Source organism: Aplidium turbinatum, chromosome 6, assembly GCF_918807975.1.
Source record: "Aplidium turbinatum chromosome 6, kaAplTurb1.1, whole genome shotgun sequence".
Taxonomy (NCBI): Eukaryota; Metazoa; Chordata; class Ascidiacea; order Aplousobranchia; family Polyclinidae; genus Aplidium; species Aplidium turbinatum.
In genome coordinates this window covers 5,481,861-5,498,934 of record NC_137477.1, presented here as the reverse complement: position 1 = coordinate 5,498,934, position 17,074 = coordinate 5,481,861, and the positions used below count along the sequence as shown (strand labels likewise).

The 17,074-nt window shown below is 37.3% G+C and overlaps 1 protein-coding gene across 1 annotated transcript; it reads right to left on the bottom strand.

Annotated features, from left to right (window-relative positions):
- Positions 1–2,616: 2,616 nt before the first annotated feature.
- LOC145772282 (uncharacterized) lies at positions 2,617–8,339 on the bottom strand. Its single transcript, XM_082584150.1, has 7 exons — positions 8,142–8,339; positions 6,718–6,853; positions 6,215–6,285; positions 5,322–5,449; positions 4,565–4,625; positions 4,088–4,124; positions 2,617–3,575 (listed from the first exon to the last, which is right to left on the bottom strand). The coding sequence occupies exons 1-7, from the start codon at positions 8,274–8,276 to the stop codon at positions 3,481–3,483; spliced, it is 663 nt and encodes a 220-aa protein (XP_082440276.1). The 5' UTR covers positions 8,277–8,339; the 3' UTR covers positions 2,617–3,480.
- Between the last annotated feature and the right edge of the window lie 8,735 nt (positions 8,340–17,074).

Sequence of the window (17,074 nt, the reverse complement as noted above, 5' to 3'; positions counted from 1 at the left end):
AACGTTTAGGGAACGTTCAAATATTACGTAACGCTTTTTTTCCGAATTTTTGACCCCCCCCCTCCCCCATGTAACGCTTTTTCACTACGAATTCAGCACAAAAAACTACCATTTCGTACTCGAAAGCGTTACGTAACGTTTTGCTTGAACCCCCTCCACCCCGATGTGACGCTAACGTAACCCTTTGCATAAACCCCCCCTCTCCCTCGAAGGCGTTACGTAATATTTGAACGTTCCCTTAGCAGAATAAAAAGCAAGCTTTGTAAAAACCGCCACCAATCCAAAGTTTACGAGAATTTTGCCAAAACGCAGCTAGGTTGCAAACTAAATGAAACTGAAATGAACACTAGAATAAAAGTAGCAAAGGAACTCTAGCAAACTTAAGCAATGGAGCAATAACACAACCAGAAAATGTCACTCAAGGGTGTTACCTACGTCACTGGTAGGCTATTGCTCGTTTTCTAGGAATAAGCAAAGCAAGTTGCTGAAAATTAAACAAAAGAGCTCCTCCGTTGGCTAAACACCTGACTTTAAGATCTAGCTTTGATGGTTCGGCTATCGGACTGTGCGTATTCCAAGAACAGCCCTCCATTCAGCGGCATCTAGTCTAGAGGGAATGTTAGTGCTAAAAGAACCAAAAAGAAATGTTAGTGCTAAAAGAACCTCAATCGTCCAAGAATAATCTCTTGATAGTAGGATAGACGACGCAAAAAAATTTAAATTTGAAGCACGTAGGCCAGTGCTTCTCAACCCCTGGGTCGCCGCTTCATTTGGCTGGGTCGCTGTAAGATGTAGTGATAAAAGGTAATGTGGCTTGAGCAAAGTTAAAACTGCCTACTACTACTTTTGTTTTTGTAATTTCCACTATTCAAACTACGCCGCAGGTTTCACCAGACGATTTTGCCACACGCATTTTGCGGCTTCAAAAACCACACCAAAACAAATACAATTAATTGCTAAAATTGGGCAATCAATCGTTTTAAACTTTATCGAATAAAAAATTAATGCATTTCCCGCACCCCTTTCAATCTTTAAACATCACTTATGTACCGGTAAATTCGTCAATTGCAACTTGTATGGTTACTATGTTCACTTTTTGTATTGCTTTGAAAACAACAACACGAGGCAAAGATATCTTTGCCTTGGTCGTCTCGTTTATGAATGAAGAGGCGTTAGAGTGGACAAAATGCTCCAGTATTTGCAGTGATGGGAGCTCCAGCTATGCTCGGATCCCGCAAAGGTTTTACTGCTCGTGTGAAAGAAATGAACCCTAATGTACTCGTCAGTCACTGTTTCGTCCATCGAGAAAATTTAGCATCTTGCAGGCTTTTAACCGAATTGGGAACTGTCATGCAAGATGTAATTTACATATCAACTTCATATAGGCCAAATCACTGAACTCAGGACTGTTTGAAAAATTATGAGAAGATTTTAATGCAGAATACAGACATCTGTTGTACTTTCCTGATGTGAGATGGTTAGCCTATCTCGTGGCAAAGTACTGGAGAAATTTGTGACCCTGCGCAAGAAGGTGAAAGAATCTTTGATAAAGCAGAAAAGTTTGCTGATCAAAGTTGACTTTTGTTTGTGGCGTATCTTACTGATATATTTTTGCAGCTAAACATCTTGAATAAATCTTTGCAAAGACCAAACATAATGTTGGTCTATGTATCTGAAAAACTGATTGCGTTTACGGAAAAGCTGAAGTTGTGGAGGAGGAGATCGCGTCCCAGAAAACAGCACCATTTACTGTTTTGAATCAGTTACTGGAAGATACGGAGTTAGGCTTTGACGATGTCCAGCTTGTCATACACAAGAATTTGATTTGATTATCCCTAAAAATGCAAAGGATTTGGAATGGGTACGCAATCCATTTGCTATTGACGTTGATACCCTGCCGGAAAACTACCAAATGGACAAAGTCAAGAATGAAAAGACTGTTGTTGGTACGCACACAGTAAAAGCTTTCCTGCCATTTGTCACTACCTGCCAGTGTGAGAACGGGTTTTCTGCGCTCACATCAAAACAAAAGAGAGAAATTGTCTTCAGCCTGAAGATGACATGAGATTGGCACTGAGCAACATAGCTCAAAATTTTAACAAATTTGTTGAAACAATACAAAGTCAAGGCTCACATTAAATGAATTCGACATTTTGTTATGTTTAATCGTGTTATATATAAGTGTGGCTCATGTTTTCATCTTTACAAAACGTTGAGCAAAACGTAGTTTTGGAAATAGGGTCGCCAAATCTTCGCTATTAATTTAACCTTAATATTTGGGTCGCCACAAATAAAGGTTGAGAAGCACTGACGTAGGCAATGTCTTTTGTAAGGTTTTGAGCAAATTATAGGCTACTGTAATTGATAACCCATCGTCATTGGTCTAGCTAGCAACTAAGATGAATAGCAATAGACGTCTGAAGCCGGCAAATCATATTTAAGTTACACCATTTCAGCTTTTTACTGGTCACAATTTTTCGATGTTGAAATGTGTAGCCGGCGTTGGTAGCCTATCTCTCAAACGTTAAACTCAAGTTCTGTAACCTTTCCCCACTCGTCAAAGCTAGGTTTTTTAACCTTTTTGAGTCACGGAACACTTTATGCATTAAAGTAATCTCGCGGAACACCAAACGAAATGTTATAATGATGCAATAAAATAGACAACACAACAATAATTTTCTCAGTGCGATATCTGGGCCTGTTTGGATGAGCACAAAGTTGATAACAGGAATATGCCATCACAGAATTTGTCAGTCCGAGGATATAATTAGAGATTCAAAACCATCCAGACAAGTCCTCGACTGGCAAATATAAAATTTCTATGCGGTGCGTTAAGTTTACCAGCATAGCCTACTTCAAGGGCAGGCCTCTAATTTTTTTCAACGGTTAAACTGGGAACAACACAGTAATTTTGGAGTCAACTGTGCTGACAGGACAATGAAGTAGCTATCACAATCAGGGTACAGTGGTAGGGTAATGTAGGCCTAAGGTTTCCAATTGTTGATGCAATTACGTGAGTTTATGATGCATTGTTAGAAATTCAAAAGCCTTAAACACACACAAGACAAGAAACTAATGAACATAACAATTCAAATTTCTCGACATATAATCAGGAAAGATGTCTAGGCGGAAAAAACCTTGTCTAGAGCTAGGCGATCGTTTCCTTGGGAGGTGCACCCGTGCACAAAGCGAGTAACATTTTATCAAAATTTAAACAATATAAATCAAATAGCCAAACAAGAATGTTGAGAGACATTGCGCGACAATGGAAACGCTGGCAAATTTACGATCTCAGCATCTAATTTATCAAAGACTACATCGGCTATGATACATACACAATTACACATTAAGTTAGAGGATTTGGCTATTTATGTAGTCCGCTGGCATGCTATTCCAAGAGCGTATTTTAACTCCTGCATCTGCTTTTGAGGTGAATCACAAAATCTTGATGCCCTCAAAACATCTTGCTCCATTCCTTCATCATTTGATGTGCAACTTCTTCAGGTCTGGTGTGAGTGGAGCAGAGGACTGGCTTGCCTCTGCGTCACCACCAAGCAACGTTCTCATTTGAGAAGCTGCAATCGAAATAAAGCTACTTTCGGTTTCGATCGAGCAATTATCTTAAGCACTGCGGCTGCTCCAAAAGTTTAAGTCATGACGGTTGTTTAACGTAAGACCTAGCTGTATTTTTAACCAGAACAAAGTTAGTCTCGCTGATGAAATGAATAGAGATCGCATAGAAAATAAATAAGAATTTGAGTTGAAATACACGAAATCAGTGGCTAACCAAAGCTACTAAGATTACAGTATGCATCTCTGTCCGTCCCGATAGCTCAGTTGGTTAGCGCGTGACTTCGTGAACGAAGAAGCTTCAAGATCAAGCGGCGCTGGTTCGACTCTCGGGGTGTGCGCTTGAGCAACGCATTGTAAGGACTGCTCTCCATTCGGCGGCAATTAATGGATGGAATAATTCCCAGGCAAGAAGACTTCAAGAATCGGAAATTTCACTCTGTCAATCTCGGTAACCTGGGAGAGTACATACTAGTACTACGAGGTAGGCTACGTATCCTACTCAACAAATACTTACAGGAGGAATTGAGGCGTGAAGAATTGGGTGCAAGATTCTACACAAGAAAAATGAAAATTCTCATAGCTATCTGATAGGAAAACCCGCCATTTTTTACGATGATTCAACATTTGAAGACATCACAAACAACCAATGTGAAAAGTAAATAGTTTGTTAATTGAAATAAAGTGAGATATGGCCAACTAAAAAACTTCTATACGCTGTACATATCTTTGTTCATAAATCAATGTAAAAAGCGACTAATTTGCTGGCTGAGTAGAAAAGTGAAAGCATATCTATTGTTCTCTACTGGCGAGAATCTCAACACAGGAGTTACGCTTTTCCCACAAAAGTGGGATAGCACAGCCTGAGTTATACCATATTTAGTTACAAAAGCTATACCATAAACCCCAGGCAAAACAATAGCGCAAACGACGCTATAAGCTATTAAAAAGTCTATTGTCAAACGCAACATGAATTGATAAGAATGCCACTTACACTGTCACCTAATTCTTTTGATTTGATTAAACCTTTTCTTATCAAATCACTCTCAAGAGGTCTGTGGAAAAAGAATAGAAAATAACAACAAATTATTAAATTAATGACATTGTTTTCCATGCGCAAGAAGGAGCATGACGCCAAGCCTTCAAAATGTATTTAGATACAGTCTTTGATAAGTCCTATCTATCAAAGAACTTGGCTATAATGTGTATTGCCAAGTCCTTCGAAAACATTTGTTGCCGAGTTTGCAACACATATGAATCTTCAACTGCTGTCTGCAACTTTACATTTGTCGTCGCATGTATCATAGCCAGGGACAGGGCTAGCTTCCCGGGTGTCCGAGCAGCAAAGCCCCTCGGCCTCGGGTGAGCTGAGGTTATTGCAAAAAAAAAAAAACGATTTAAAGTTTAAAACCTTGATATTATCGTGTTGTGCATGCATGAACCAGTATTCCATGAATTCAGTTTGCTCACTGCTACTGCTCATAACAAACTGATTGCGATTGAGCAACGTGCAGCAAGGACAGGTGTTCATTCAACGCACCGAGTGAGATTCAGTGAGTTATCAGACAACAAAGACACTTCAATAAGAGAATACTTCACACTGGAAATTTTGGGAATCGCGTATGCGTCAGTGGTTAAAAACTTCACCGATCTTTCTAAACAAAAAAAACAATTTTTAAAGTGTATAAACAAGTCGCAAGCTATTTTAAACATTGCAAAATTGAGATGTACTTTGGTTAAAAAATACTCACCTTTCGCATTTTAACTGTGAAAAGTAGGGCCAGATTTTAGCAGAAACGGCTGCAAAATCAATGCAAGTTCTTCCACTTTTATCTTTAGATCTTACACTGGCACCTCGCTGTAAAAGCAACTCCACAGCCTAGAAAACCAGTAAAGATTATAATAAACTATGCATTTAGAAAGTAGCAGCAGACAAATAGCTGCTCTGTTCGAGGTCGTTTTTTTTGCAACCAGTAACCAAAGGGAGTTGAATAAAAAAAATCGTTGTACACAAATCCATATTAGTGCTTATGGTGAAAGAAACATCTCTTACCATTGAGTTGCTTATAAGGCATTAGTGGTCTCAGTCAAGAAATCAACTCTTCACAGCGCAAACCTGGGTTGTTTTTTTCGGTCATTGACCGATTTTTTAGCAAAATGTCCGAAAAAAATACAGTCAATTCGGTCAAAATGTCCGAAAAAATATATAGTCAAAATGTCCGAAAAAAATATGTACGCGCGCAAATCGATTTCAGTGATTGCAAAGAAGCTTCTTGCCCCACTCTAACTTTTCTCAGATAAAACACGACAACGTTTCTCAGCGACACTTAATGCTGTAGGTAGTCAGACAGCGGAAATTTTGGTTTGTATCAGCTACTCGAAAGGAAATATTTTCATCAGAAAAAATGACCGAAATAAATAAAAAATGACCGAATTGTTTGAAGTAATTTCGGACAAATGACCGAAGAGTCTCAGCGAAAAAAAAAACAGGCGCAAACATGAGTAGTTGTAAAATGTAGCAGAAAGATTGGATTTATTTATAGCTGTATAGACTACAACTTTTGTAATAACCTCATTATTATTTAAAATCTGGCTATTTAAATGCTACTGTATAAACAAAAAATAGACAAACAAAAGAACTTACTTTTTCGTGTTCTTGAAAGCATGCAGCATGAAGAGGTGTCCATAATGTGTCTTTATTTTTATAGTTTATGTCTGCAATAAATAATGCAGATAGCATATTTTATTTTTATGTAAACTGCATATAGTCCATATAAGGCAAACACACAGTACTGCAACTAAAAAATTCATTGATCTCTCTTAGTAATGCAAAGGAATTTATTCTCACACGAGTCAGAAGATATTTCATTTTCTTGATCTCTCCTAGTATAATCAATTCCGGTCAGATGCTGTGGCAATATTAAGCAAAGAACCACAACAAAAAATTAGAATGCATTTTCAAGATATACTGTTTGTTTTTATTTAAAGTGCTATTTTTGCGACCCTTCATACAGTGGAAACACAAATTCTGAACCACTGTCTCATTTGAGTTGTCCGATAACAAGTAAGCAAAAACAAAAAAGTGTGAATGGCTTTTGTAATATGATAATTTTTATTGAATTAAAAGTCAGAATAAATTCAAACTACCTGCACCGTAACTTAACACAACAGCCATGATATCATGAAATCCCCAGAAAGCAGAAGTATACAAATGGCTTTGCAAGAAATCCTTTAAAGTTTTAGTGTTGGGTGATGGCTTGTCATTCAGAAATTCTTCTAATAGCTGAAAGAACAATTTAAAAAATATGAAAATTAATATAGTTGCTCCAATAAATGAAAAAAAACAAAAACAGAGCATGTCTTTTAGGTGCGCACACTCTGGTGTCACAATATTTAAGTGCGACGCACTGTGGGGCCTGGTCATTAAGGTGTTATTCCCAGTAGAGTTTATTTTTCATTAGGTGCTTGATAGTAATACTGCAGACAATGGCATACGCAAGATTTTTTCAAGGGAGGGAGGTAGGCATTTGCAATGCTTTTCAAAACAAAAAAATACATAAAAAAAATTGCCCAACTTACCTTTTGTATGTTTAATTGTTTATTGTGTTTTTTTATGTATTTTATTATTTGCAATGTTTAATTGCGTATTTTCTGTGTTTCACCTATTGGTTAATAAAAATCTTCATCCTTACACATCATGCACCTTTTTAAACAAGATGTTGCCAAGTGGGTTCTTGGCTGTACTTGCATAGTCAGGCACTGCACAGTGCACACTGATATGTTTCAAAGTGAAATTTACTTTGTAACACAGCGAAAAGAACTGTCGCGAAATCAAACATGTCTGATGAATAATTATGAGTGTGCACCTATGCAGTACGGTATGCACCTACATGACTGCACAGTGCACGCCACACCTAAACATCCTGTCACAATGAGCACAGCTATTTGGCCGGCACCTAAAAGATGTAGACCTAAAATAAATTTGTAACAACAATGCTACACTGTCAATTAATTGGATTTTATTGTTTTGGAAAGTTTGCTTGGTCCATAAAATTTTATAAATTAATAAAGTACTGGTATATCTGGTTACATTGTCCATTGAGTTTTTCTTGCAGTAAAGCTCTACAACTATTATCATATCATTTGAAATCATGGCAAATCAATCTAATTCTAATGCGTAGCCGGCTGCGTAGCCGAGTAGTGAGAACATCCGCGCAACGTTCGAAAGGACGTGGGTTCGACACCGCTCCAGAGCACGTGGCTGTGTCTCGGCAAAAACACTTAATGGCAAGGTAAAATAAAGGAAACAGCTGATTCGAAGACTACCAGTATGCCAATTCGCTGCTTCCTGTCGTCTGTTGTATTGCATCTGTGATCGCAGTATACTGTATGTTATCGCAATGGGCGCAAATAAAAACACGATAATTATTATTAATGTTAAAGATAGATCAGATATCAATCATTTCTTGCACTGATATGTAAATTTCAGTTTCCAAACAAAAACAGAGTCATGTTTACTATTAAACACATAACCAAATACTCTAGACTTACATGTAACAACAATTACTTACTTTTTCGTCACATTGCATGGCAACTGAAGATAAAACAAAGGCATTACTAGCAATATCTGTCCGAGCTAGAAGTCGAGTTAAATTCATATAAATTTCTTCTTGAGTTTTTTCGCTTTGTTTCTTGTCTTTAGTCATAATTTCAACAAGTAATAAAACCGCTTACAAAGTAGGCTACTAATGATAAGGAAATGAACCTAGAAACTTTCGAAAACCTCTAAGATTTGTTTTCTGTTTTGTCTACTTTAAGTCATACTAGCAAACAAAAACAAACTAGGTAGTGGCTATTTTTCCCGCAGTGGTGTTGCCAGATAAAGAATTCAACCCTAATTTGAAAAAAGTTTAAAGCCGTTAAAGACAAAACGTATTGCCTAATTTATGAACTTTTGAAGTTCTGGGCAGAAAACAAAATTTTTTAGGCAACCTTAATTGTGACAACACCTGACGCAAAACAATGTTTTTTGAGTGGAACTAGTGTGGAAAAATAGCCACTTCAAGCAAAATATGCTAAAGGAGAAAAGAAGCATGTTTAATGTCCTAGCTCAGAAAAAATTTTGGATAGTAAAAAATTTGTCTTTTTCTATAAAAGTAACTTTCTAGAAACTTTTTAACCAAACGTTCTTGTACAAATCAATGGACAATATTATAATATTAGCAGGCTATAATGCTGTATTCTTAAACGTTTTTGTTTCAATTCTACATCTTTATATTAGTTGCTATGTTCAGAGATGTACGTATGCACCACAAATTCTACGCCGCATACTTGCAGCGTAGACTTTTTGTTTGCGCTAACGCTTGCGGCCACATTTTTTTGGATAGTTTGCGCTTGAGCATGCGCCGTAAAGTTTTCGCGGTTTTTTAGCGCATAGCGTCACCGCATACTTTTTAATGTCTTAGATGTTGTTTGCAATTTTTTTTGTCAAACTGCGAAATGTTAACGTCTTGCAATTGCCCATTGTTCTAGTGTTGTGTCACAGTGTCATCTATTGTTCAGTCAGCTGGAGTTTGTATATCGCACTACTGCCTTTGACGCTAGAGTTCCACGTGGAGACTGAAGTCTTGCAGAAAAAAAGAAAGAATTAGTTAAAACAACTTAGGCCTACTGAGAAATTACTTAGTAAATTACGGGTCAGAACAGGAATGTAATGTAAGCAAGCAAGTAGGTAGGTTGGGAATGTCGCTCCATGTAAAATGTAAACAATGACTTGGCTTCGTAGTGTGAAGTTTTTTTAGTCAAGCAGTGTTGAAGGCGTTTGTAAGCAATTGTGAGCACTTTGATTTATATTAGTTAAGTCTTGCATTTTGGGGCAAATCAGAAACTTCTCAGGCAATGAGCAGTGCAGCCTATGTATCTAAACAAACTCAAATATTTGGTCTCCGACCGTGATTGCTTGCATGATGTTGTACTCTGTATGTTATATGTAGTACATTACTTTGCCGGTTATTCTTGTTGTAGACTATGTAGCTACGTAGCGACAGTTAGTATATTACTAGGAACAACAGTTAGTATAATACTAGAATTTTCTTGATAGGCATATGCTACAGTTTCTTACACTACACTATTGTATTCAGGGAATAACTTACGGTAATACTAATTTCCAAGTGAAATGGAGCATGATAATACAAATCCATGGCCCTACATGGAAAAGTATTTTAAGCTCTCTTCTTCGAAAGGCAAAAACTTATATTTTCAATGCCAGATGTGCCTTCCGGCCAAAAAGATAATTTCTTGTAACGAGAAATCGCAAAGTGGCTTGAAAAGTGTGTTGTTTTGAGTGGTTTATACCGTGTGAATGTTTGGCACCTAGCAAACAAAATGAGTTTGCGCTAGAGTATGCGCTAACGCTGACGCCGCCAACTTTTTTTACAAGTTGCGTTGACGCATGCGACGTATAGTTTTTTGAACGTTTGCGCTGACAGCGTCAATATTTTTTGTATGCGCGTACATCACTGGCTATGTTCAATCTTCCCTGAATTGCTACAACAAATTTCTCCAGTTGTTTCAGTCAGGTTACCTACAAGCAACTGGTTCTTTCTGCTAATTTCTCTATTATTTTTACATCAAGCTTCTAGGTTTGGTGCAGGAATATCTAAAGAATGGGAAATGAAGACTCGCAGCAATTGCTTAATTCTTACACTACCAGGGTGGTAGTTTGTAGCACGTTAAACATGTGGTTCTTTTTAAAACTGCAGAAAATTTTGTGGTGCAGCTGGTACAGTCAGCTACAGAAGACAGTTAGCAAAAGTTAAATGGAGCATATTTAAAGAATACTTGTTTGAAAAGACAGTTGAAAAGTTTCCAGTAAGCTGTTTTTCTTTCTGTTGTTTCAGTAAGCCCTTGCAGTAGGCTAGATGTAAAGCAAGTATATAGGTAGTTGAATTAACAAGTAACTGTGAGCATGCAGTGAATATCCAGGCCTGATGTTAATAGCGCATTACAGATTATCATAACAAGATACGGGTGCAACCTAATTTGTACCATGAACAATTCGTACCGTCAGTTCGTACCTTGAAAAGATCAAGAGAAAAAATTATAAAAAATGCCGAAGCTGCTGATTGCAGTTTCCGCAAACATTTTAAAAGGGTTAGGGTATCGGAGGGGTGCAACCTAGTTCGTACCCTGAACAGTTCGTACCCTCAGTTCGTACCTTGAAAAGATTAAGAAAAAAAATTAAAAAAGCCGAAGTCGCTGATCGCAGTTTAATAACACAAAGCCGAAGTCGCTGATCGGAGTTTCCGCAAACAACTCCAGGGTTACGGTTAGTGGAAACTGCGATTAGCGGAAACTGCGGAAAAATATTTGCAGAAACTGCGATCAGCGAGGATTAGGGTTAGAGCATAGATTACTCGATGGATAGAGTTAGGGTAAGCAGAAACTGCGGGAAAATGTTTGCGGACACTGCAATCAACGTGGGTTAGGGTTAGAGCATAGATTAGTCTATGGTTAGAGTTATGGTAAAGGTTAGCGGAAACTGCGGAAAAATGTTTGCAGAAACTGCGATCAGCGAGGGTTAGAGCATAGATTACGGTACTCTAAGGTTAGCATGAGGGTTAGCGGAAACTGCGATCAGCGCCTTCGGCTTTGTGCTATCTTTCTCTCGATCTTTTCAGGGGGAAAATTTTTAAATGTTTGCGGAACTGCGCTCAGTGACTTCCGCTTTTTTTAATTTTTCTTCCCGATCTTTTCAGGGTACGAACTGTTCAGGGTACGAACTAGGTTGCATCCGTATCGGAGTATCGGTTAGGTATCGGTATCCGCAAACTGTTCCAGACAATTGTTCACCTAATCAAACGTCATATAAAAACCATTCAGGTCTACTGAATGTTAGCGTATTACGTCATGGAATTTTTCCTAAACATGAGCAGAGATTGCACCATCGTTCGTACGACTTGTGTCAAACCTGTTTAAACATGAAATATTGGTTCACCAGCTTTGAACACCTGTTTGAATTGCGTGACAATGTCTTTCACTATTACGTCACAGTACTGTGAATGTGAGTTTGAGATATTGCTATCTATTCTGGTCATTCGTGAAATGGTTGCTTGAGAGTTAGTCGCACATTTAACTGTTTGCTTAGTGCTTGCTAGCTAGACAAAATTTCCGTCTTTATCTAAGTAGTTTGTATTGTAGTGACAGTTTTTAGAGGTGTACGGCGTTGCATCTCGATTTCGATAGCCGCGGGCTAATTTTACAGGAATACACTTTTTGAAAAGACGTTTCAAAGAGTGTTTCTTTTTCGGTCATTACATACAGACGAATGGATTCGGGAATCTTACGTTACAATTTTCCCACGAAGAGATTATGGTTTACCCAGGGATATCTATAACTACGGGATTGGAAACTCTGTGGAACTGAAAATCATTTTATACACCAGTAGGGTCATTTTTCTTTGTGCGCTGCTGTGATAAATAATCACTTAAATTGACCTCAAAGGGTAGCAAGTAGTAGGCTAAACGAACAACCAAAAGTGTAATCATTAATTCACCTGTAAATTGTAAGGTCTATGCTTGCCTGGTTTGTTTATTTGTTTGTATTCCATTAGTGCAGTTATGTTGTATTTTGTTTGCTGCTTAAAAAAGTTCCAGAATGACTATTGGTTTTAGTTCTGATGACGTCGTAAACGGATTGGTTTCGCACTGGATCGATCAGTGAACAAGTTGATGATACAACAGCATATTTCACTGATTGCTGAACACTCCTCATTTACTTCTGATCCGATTTGCAGTACGCACAATGCTAAAGAACAACAGTAGGCTGTTTCTGGACTCGTTGCATTCATTCATTTTTTGGATTCATCGTTTTTTTTTTCTAGCAGCGTAAATGTACTTTTATACATCAATTAAGTTTATGTGAGTGTACATTTTGTATTATTATTGCAAAATCTAACTTTGTATATCTTTTAGTCGGTATTTTTATTTTGTTAATCTTTCTGTAGTCCTAGTATTGTGATGACCCTACTGATGTATAGCACTGGATAGAGTTTCCAATCCCGTAGTTATAGATATCCCTGGGTTTACCGTTGTGACCACAAACAAACAAACTGAAAAGATTGAGAGAAAAAATAGAACATCGCTGATTGCAGTTTCCGCAAACATTTTAAAAGGGTTAGAGGTTAGGGTTGATCGAAGTTTCCGCAAACATTTTAAAATTTCTGGAATTTGGCCGAAGAGTTTTTGTTTGTTTGCGGAAAATTTTTAAATGTTTGCAGAAACAGCAATCAGTGACTTTGGCTTTTTATAATTTTTTCTCTCGATCTTTTCAAGGTACGAACTGACGGTACGAATTGTTCATGGCACGAATTAGGTAGCATCCCAAGATACTACTAACAAGATACTAATATATATTTATTAAACTACTATAGGTGCCAATTGTCATTTTACAATAAACAGAGATTATTTACGATAAACAGAAGCCCTTCTATTGTCAGACGTGATAAAAGCCTTTGTATCCTCTTCTTTAGATATGAACAAAACGTTTTTGAAATTCTTGTGCGCTTACCTCTGAAAGCTTCTTTACTGGCAACACCAGTTATAAGCAATTTGACAATATAAATTACTGGATTTTTGAATGGAACATCACATTCACTTCAACAACCGCGCCACAACAGAAAAGCTTCCTACGTTCCCAGAGATACCGCAACAAAAAACAGCGTTGCACATTTTTTGTGTTTAAAAAAAGGTTAAAAGTGTTTAAAAACATAAAAATTGAATGAGGCTGTTCACTAGGCATTTAGTTAATAAACAATAAATATTCTTCCAGTGAAAACTAAGCCATACTACCACAAGACGTGTAAGGTGATAATCTGCTTTTATTCCAAATGCTGTAATTTCTATACAATATTTTTTGCGTTCTTCTGGCAACCACAGATGAGGCTACCACAAGATGTTAAAAATAGATAGGCCTACCCGTTTTGTATCCAATAATTTGTCAGTCAGCAAGGATGACTTTATCAAAAGGTCTAAAATATATCAAACTTGCTTGTTTCGCAGTAAAATAGCAGACAACAGAAACATATGGACGATATTTACAGGACACAAAGTTGAAAATCACCCACTCAATTTGATTGAGAACGAAGAAGATATTTTAAAAAACAATAAGTAATTATTCATCCAGTAAATTGGTCTCCAAAACAACCTCTACTTTAGGAAAGCTAAATGTTAGACTCTTTACTTTTGCGCAAAACTACTTTATTAATACTATTATAAGACTTATTGCGTTGTTTTCCCTGTGTTACGCGTATCGTAGCCTAATTATTAATCATTCGGACTCTTCAAGTGACTCGCGCGCCTTTTAAGTTCCAGCAGAGATCTGAAGGCTTTGACGTCGTGGCGCACTGCTTCCACCAGATAATTTCAATTTTTCTCTTTGTTTGGCTTAGTTACAGGACAATCGTGTTTTCTGTTACCAGGTTTGGCCGTGTTTTTATTTGTCTGGAATAAATGAGACGATTGAAGTTTCACCATCGACAACAATTCTCTGTTGGATGAAGGTTTTTTGATGCAAACTTTTATCGAGTTAACAGTAGGCCTACCCCTTTATATTGCTGCAGTAGTTGTTCAGTAGCAGCAGGTTGTTTAGGATCGCAAAAGCGTTGTACTTGGACCACTCAGTAGAGTTGACAGAGGCTACTTTTGGACTCGGGATAACTTTAGGGGCCCGGAAATTTGAAGAAACTACCCCGTATTCTTTCGACATTGTGCGTTTTTCTTAGAAGTGTCTTGATTTGGGCCAAAGGATTTTATTGGTATCAAGCCCAAAATATCTTCTCAACGGCCCTGTGATCAATCATCACGACCCAAGGGGTGTGTTGGTCGTCCGGCTTATAATATAAATGGACAGCTATAAGCAAGATCGTGGGCTAGGGCCGTTGAGAGCATAATTTATGCCCGGTTGTCTAAGCCTACCAATGATATTGTCGGGTTCCAAATCAATACAGTTTTATAAAAAAAAATATATAGTAGGCTAACCTACAGTTTGAGAGTAGGCTACAAGGTTTCTTCAAGTTTTCGGTCCCCTTTGAAAGACTGCCACCACTAAAATCATCTCGTGCCACGGTCCAAAAGTACTCGAGTCAACACTACTGTGGTGAGCACACTAGTCTTTACAGCGTCCGCTAGGTACATATTTTGTGGTGACCCCGACATGATTTGAAAACGCAACCTTCTGCCATAAAGTAGCCTATGTAGCGAACGCAATATAGGCTACTAATGTGCCCACGATCTTGCCTAGCCAAGTAGCTATCCACGTAGATAAGGCTATTGGCCGTCTGGAAAAACGATTAAATCCCTGAGCTGGCGAGGTGCGAACAAAGCACGAGGCCTTGCGTGTTGTGCGTGGTTTGATCAACATTGTAACGTCAGTGAATCGAGATGTTTGCAGAACTAAGCAACTTGTTTTATTGACTGGTGGGCCCGAAAGTGGAGAGTTTCACAGTTAGGCTAGATATCTACAATAACTAGTTGTCAAAGACTAAAAACTTCACAAATGACCCGTTATCATCACAATGCCCTCGGTTCCAAATAAAAGAAATGGAGTAAAGTTCCAGCTTTTATTCTCAATGGTTATAGGCCTACTGAGCAGTACATAAGATAAAGAATTGAATACAATGGTTGGTTGGTTTTGAATCTTTATCCTCGGACTGACAATTTTGAAACCAGGGTATGAAGGTCGCCATGGCTTAGCCTACACACTTATTTACACAAAATAATTGTGTAGACCATGGCGACTGTCGTACGCAGGCCATGCTAACGTGTACGAATCAAACACAAAAGCTTCAAATTTTCTGGAAAAAATCTCTATTTCCAACTGATATTATAATAACGTACGGTAACCTACCATAGAAAGAGCATGGCAGAACCGGGTCAAAATAATATTTTTTGAAAGCCATCTAAAATTATGCAGAAAATAGGAACAGTGTAATAGTGTATGGTGAAAACTGAGTTATTTCCGCACACAAAACTGTAATAGAAAGATTTATTTTACTCGATAAACAAATAAAACCTAACAACCTCACGGCATTTATAACATAAAAAAAACTAAACTGTAAACGTTTTCGGCCATATGTTAACCCTTATCAAGTAACGAACTGACTGATATTCTATATTACCCAAACTGATCTACAAACACAAAATCAAAAAAAAGAAAAGCATAATAATGCAACAGCATGACACCTGACACAACACCATGACATGACACATCACATGACACTTAGCCTAATTGGGTGAAATTCGGTGAAGCATTTACGCAAAATTCTAAAAGATTTAAAGGGATGGTTTCCCAGCTAGAAAGCTACGTATATTACACGTTGATTTTTGGTTGATTTTAGGTAGCATGGTATCTTAGGTAGAATTCAGGTGTTATTAAGGAGTCTTTGTACACCAACTAAAATTCACTTGTTTAAAAAACATTATTTTAGAGACATGTTTTCGCTATCATTCACTATGACTAGTGTGTAAATCTGATTCAAGAAGTTTTATCAGCGATTTTTTTGTGAATAAAATTCTTGTAAAAATAACACGTGTTTCCCACGTATATTATACGTGTTCAACATCTTATGGTTATTTGACCAATTTTTAAGATATATAAGGTGAAACCACACCGAAAAGAGGGAATACAAAACAGAAAAAAAATCTTTATCCGAGCAGAAGGATGTTTTACCAGAATTTTTTGTATGTTGATTACATGTTGTTTCCACGTATATTACACGTTTACATCTGTTGAAAATTAGCACGTGTTTTCCACGTATATTAAACGTGTTAAAACTCTTTCGTTCATTTGGGGAATTTTTAATCTATGTTAAGTAAAACTAGGCTCCAAGAACGGTATACAAAACAAAAGGAATTATACACACAAGTAGAAGGGTGTCTACCCCGCTCTCCTGCATTTTCGTGATGTAGATTACGTGTTTTTTGTAGATGTCTATTACACGTTCTTATTACGTTATGTAAAAAGGAAACTTCGTGACTTTCATAGTCGCAAATTAAAGTGATCCTTTAACGATAGTTTTTAATGTAAGTTTAAGTGGTCTTGCTTATTGATATTAAACGATTAGCCTACAATTAAACAGTAAAAAAATGTCTGCTCCTAAAACTTATTGAGGATTACTTGTATTTGTAGAAGTTTCTTTGTAGAAGTGTATTTGTAGAAGTCTTTCACTACAGCCAGTTTACCAGATATGAAGTTTTGGATAAAAAAGAAACGCGGAAACATTGAATAACAATTATTTGTTACAGGGTTGCCATATTGGCCAATTTATCGCCAAAATCCAGAAATCTGGCGATTTTTGAAGACGTTTAGCTTTAAATTAGTTCGATTTGGCTCTTTTTTGGGAAATTTTGAGAACCGATTTGGCTAAATTAATTGCTTTTGGTGATTAATAAATATGTTAAAACGTGCTTGAATGTCTGGGAAGATTAAAAGTGGAACTGCCTAGACT

What these genes read in the sequence shown, in the direction of transcription:
- LOC145772282 (XM_082584150.1), bottom strand. Translation starts at nt 8,276, where the DNA reads ATGACTAAAGACAAGAAACAAAGCGAAAAAACTCAAGAAGAAATTTAT. An exon ending in TCACAGTTAAAATGCGAAAG is followed by an intron (nt 4,626 to 5,321) that starts GTGAGTATTTTT and finishes CTTTTTCCACAG; the next exon opens with ACCTCTTGAGAGTGATTTGA. An exon ending in CAAAAGAATTAGGTGACAGT is followed by an intron (nt 4,125 to 4,564) that starts GTAAGTGGCATT and finishes TTTCTTGTGTAG; the next exon opens with AATCTTGCACCCAATTCTTC.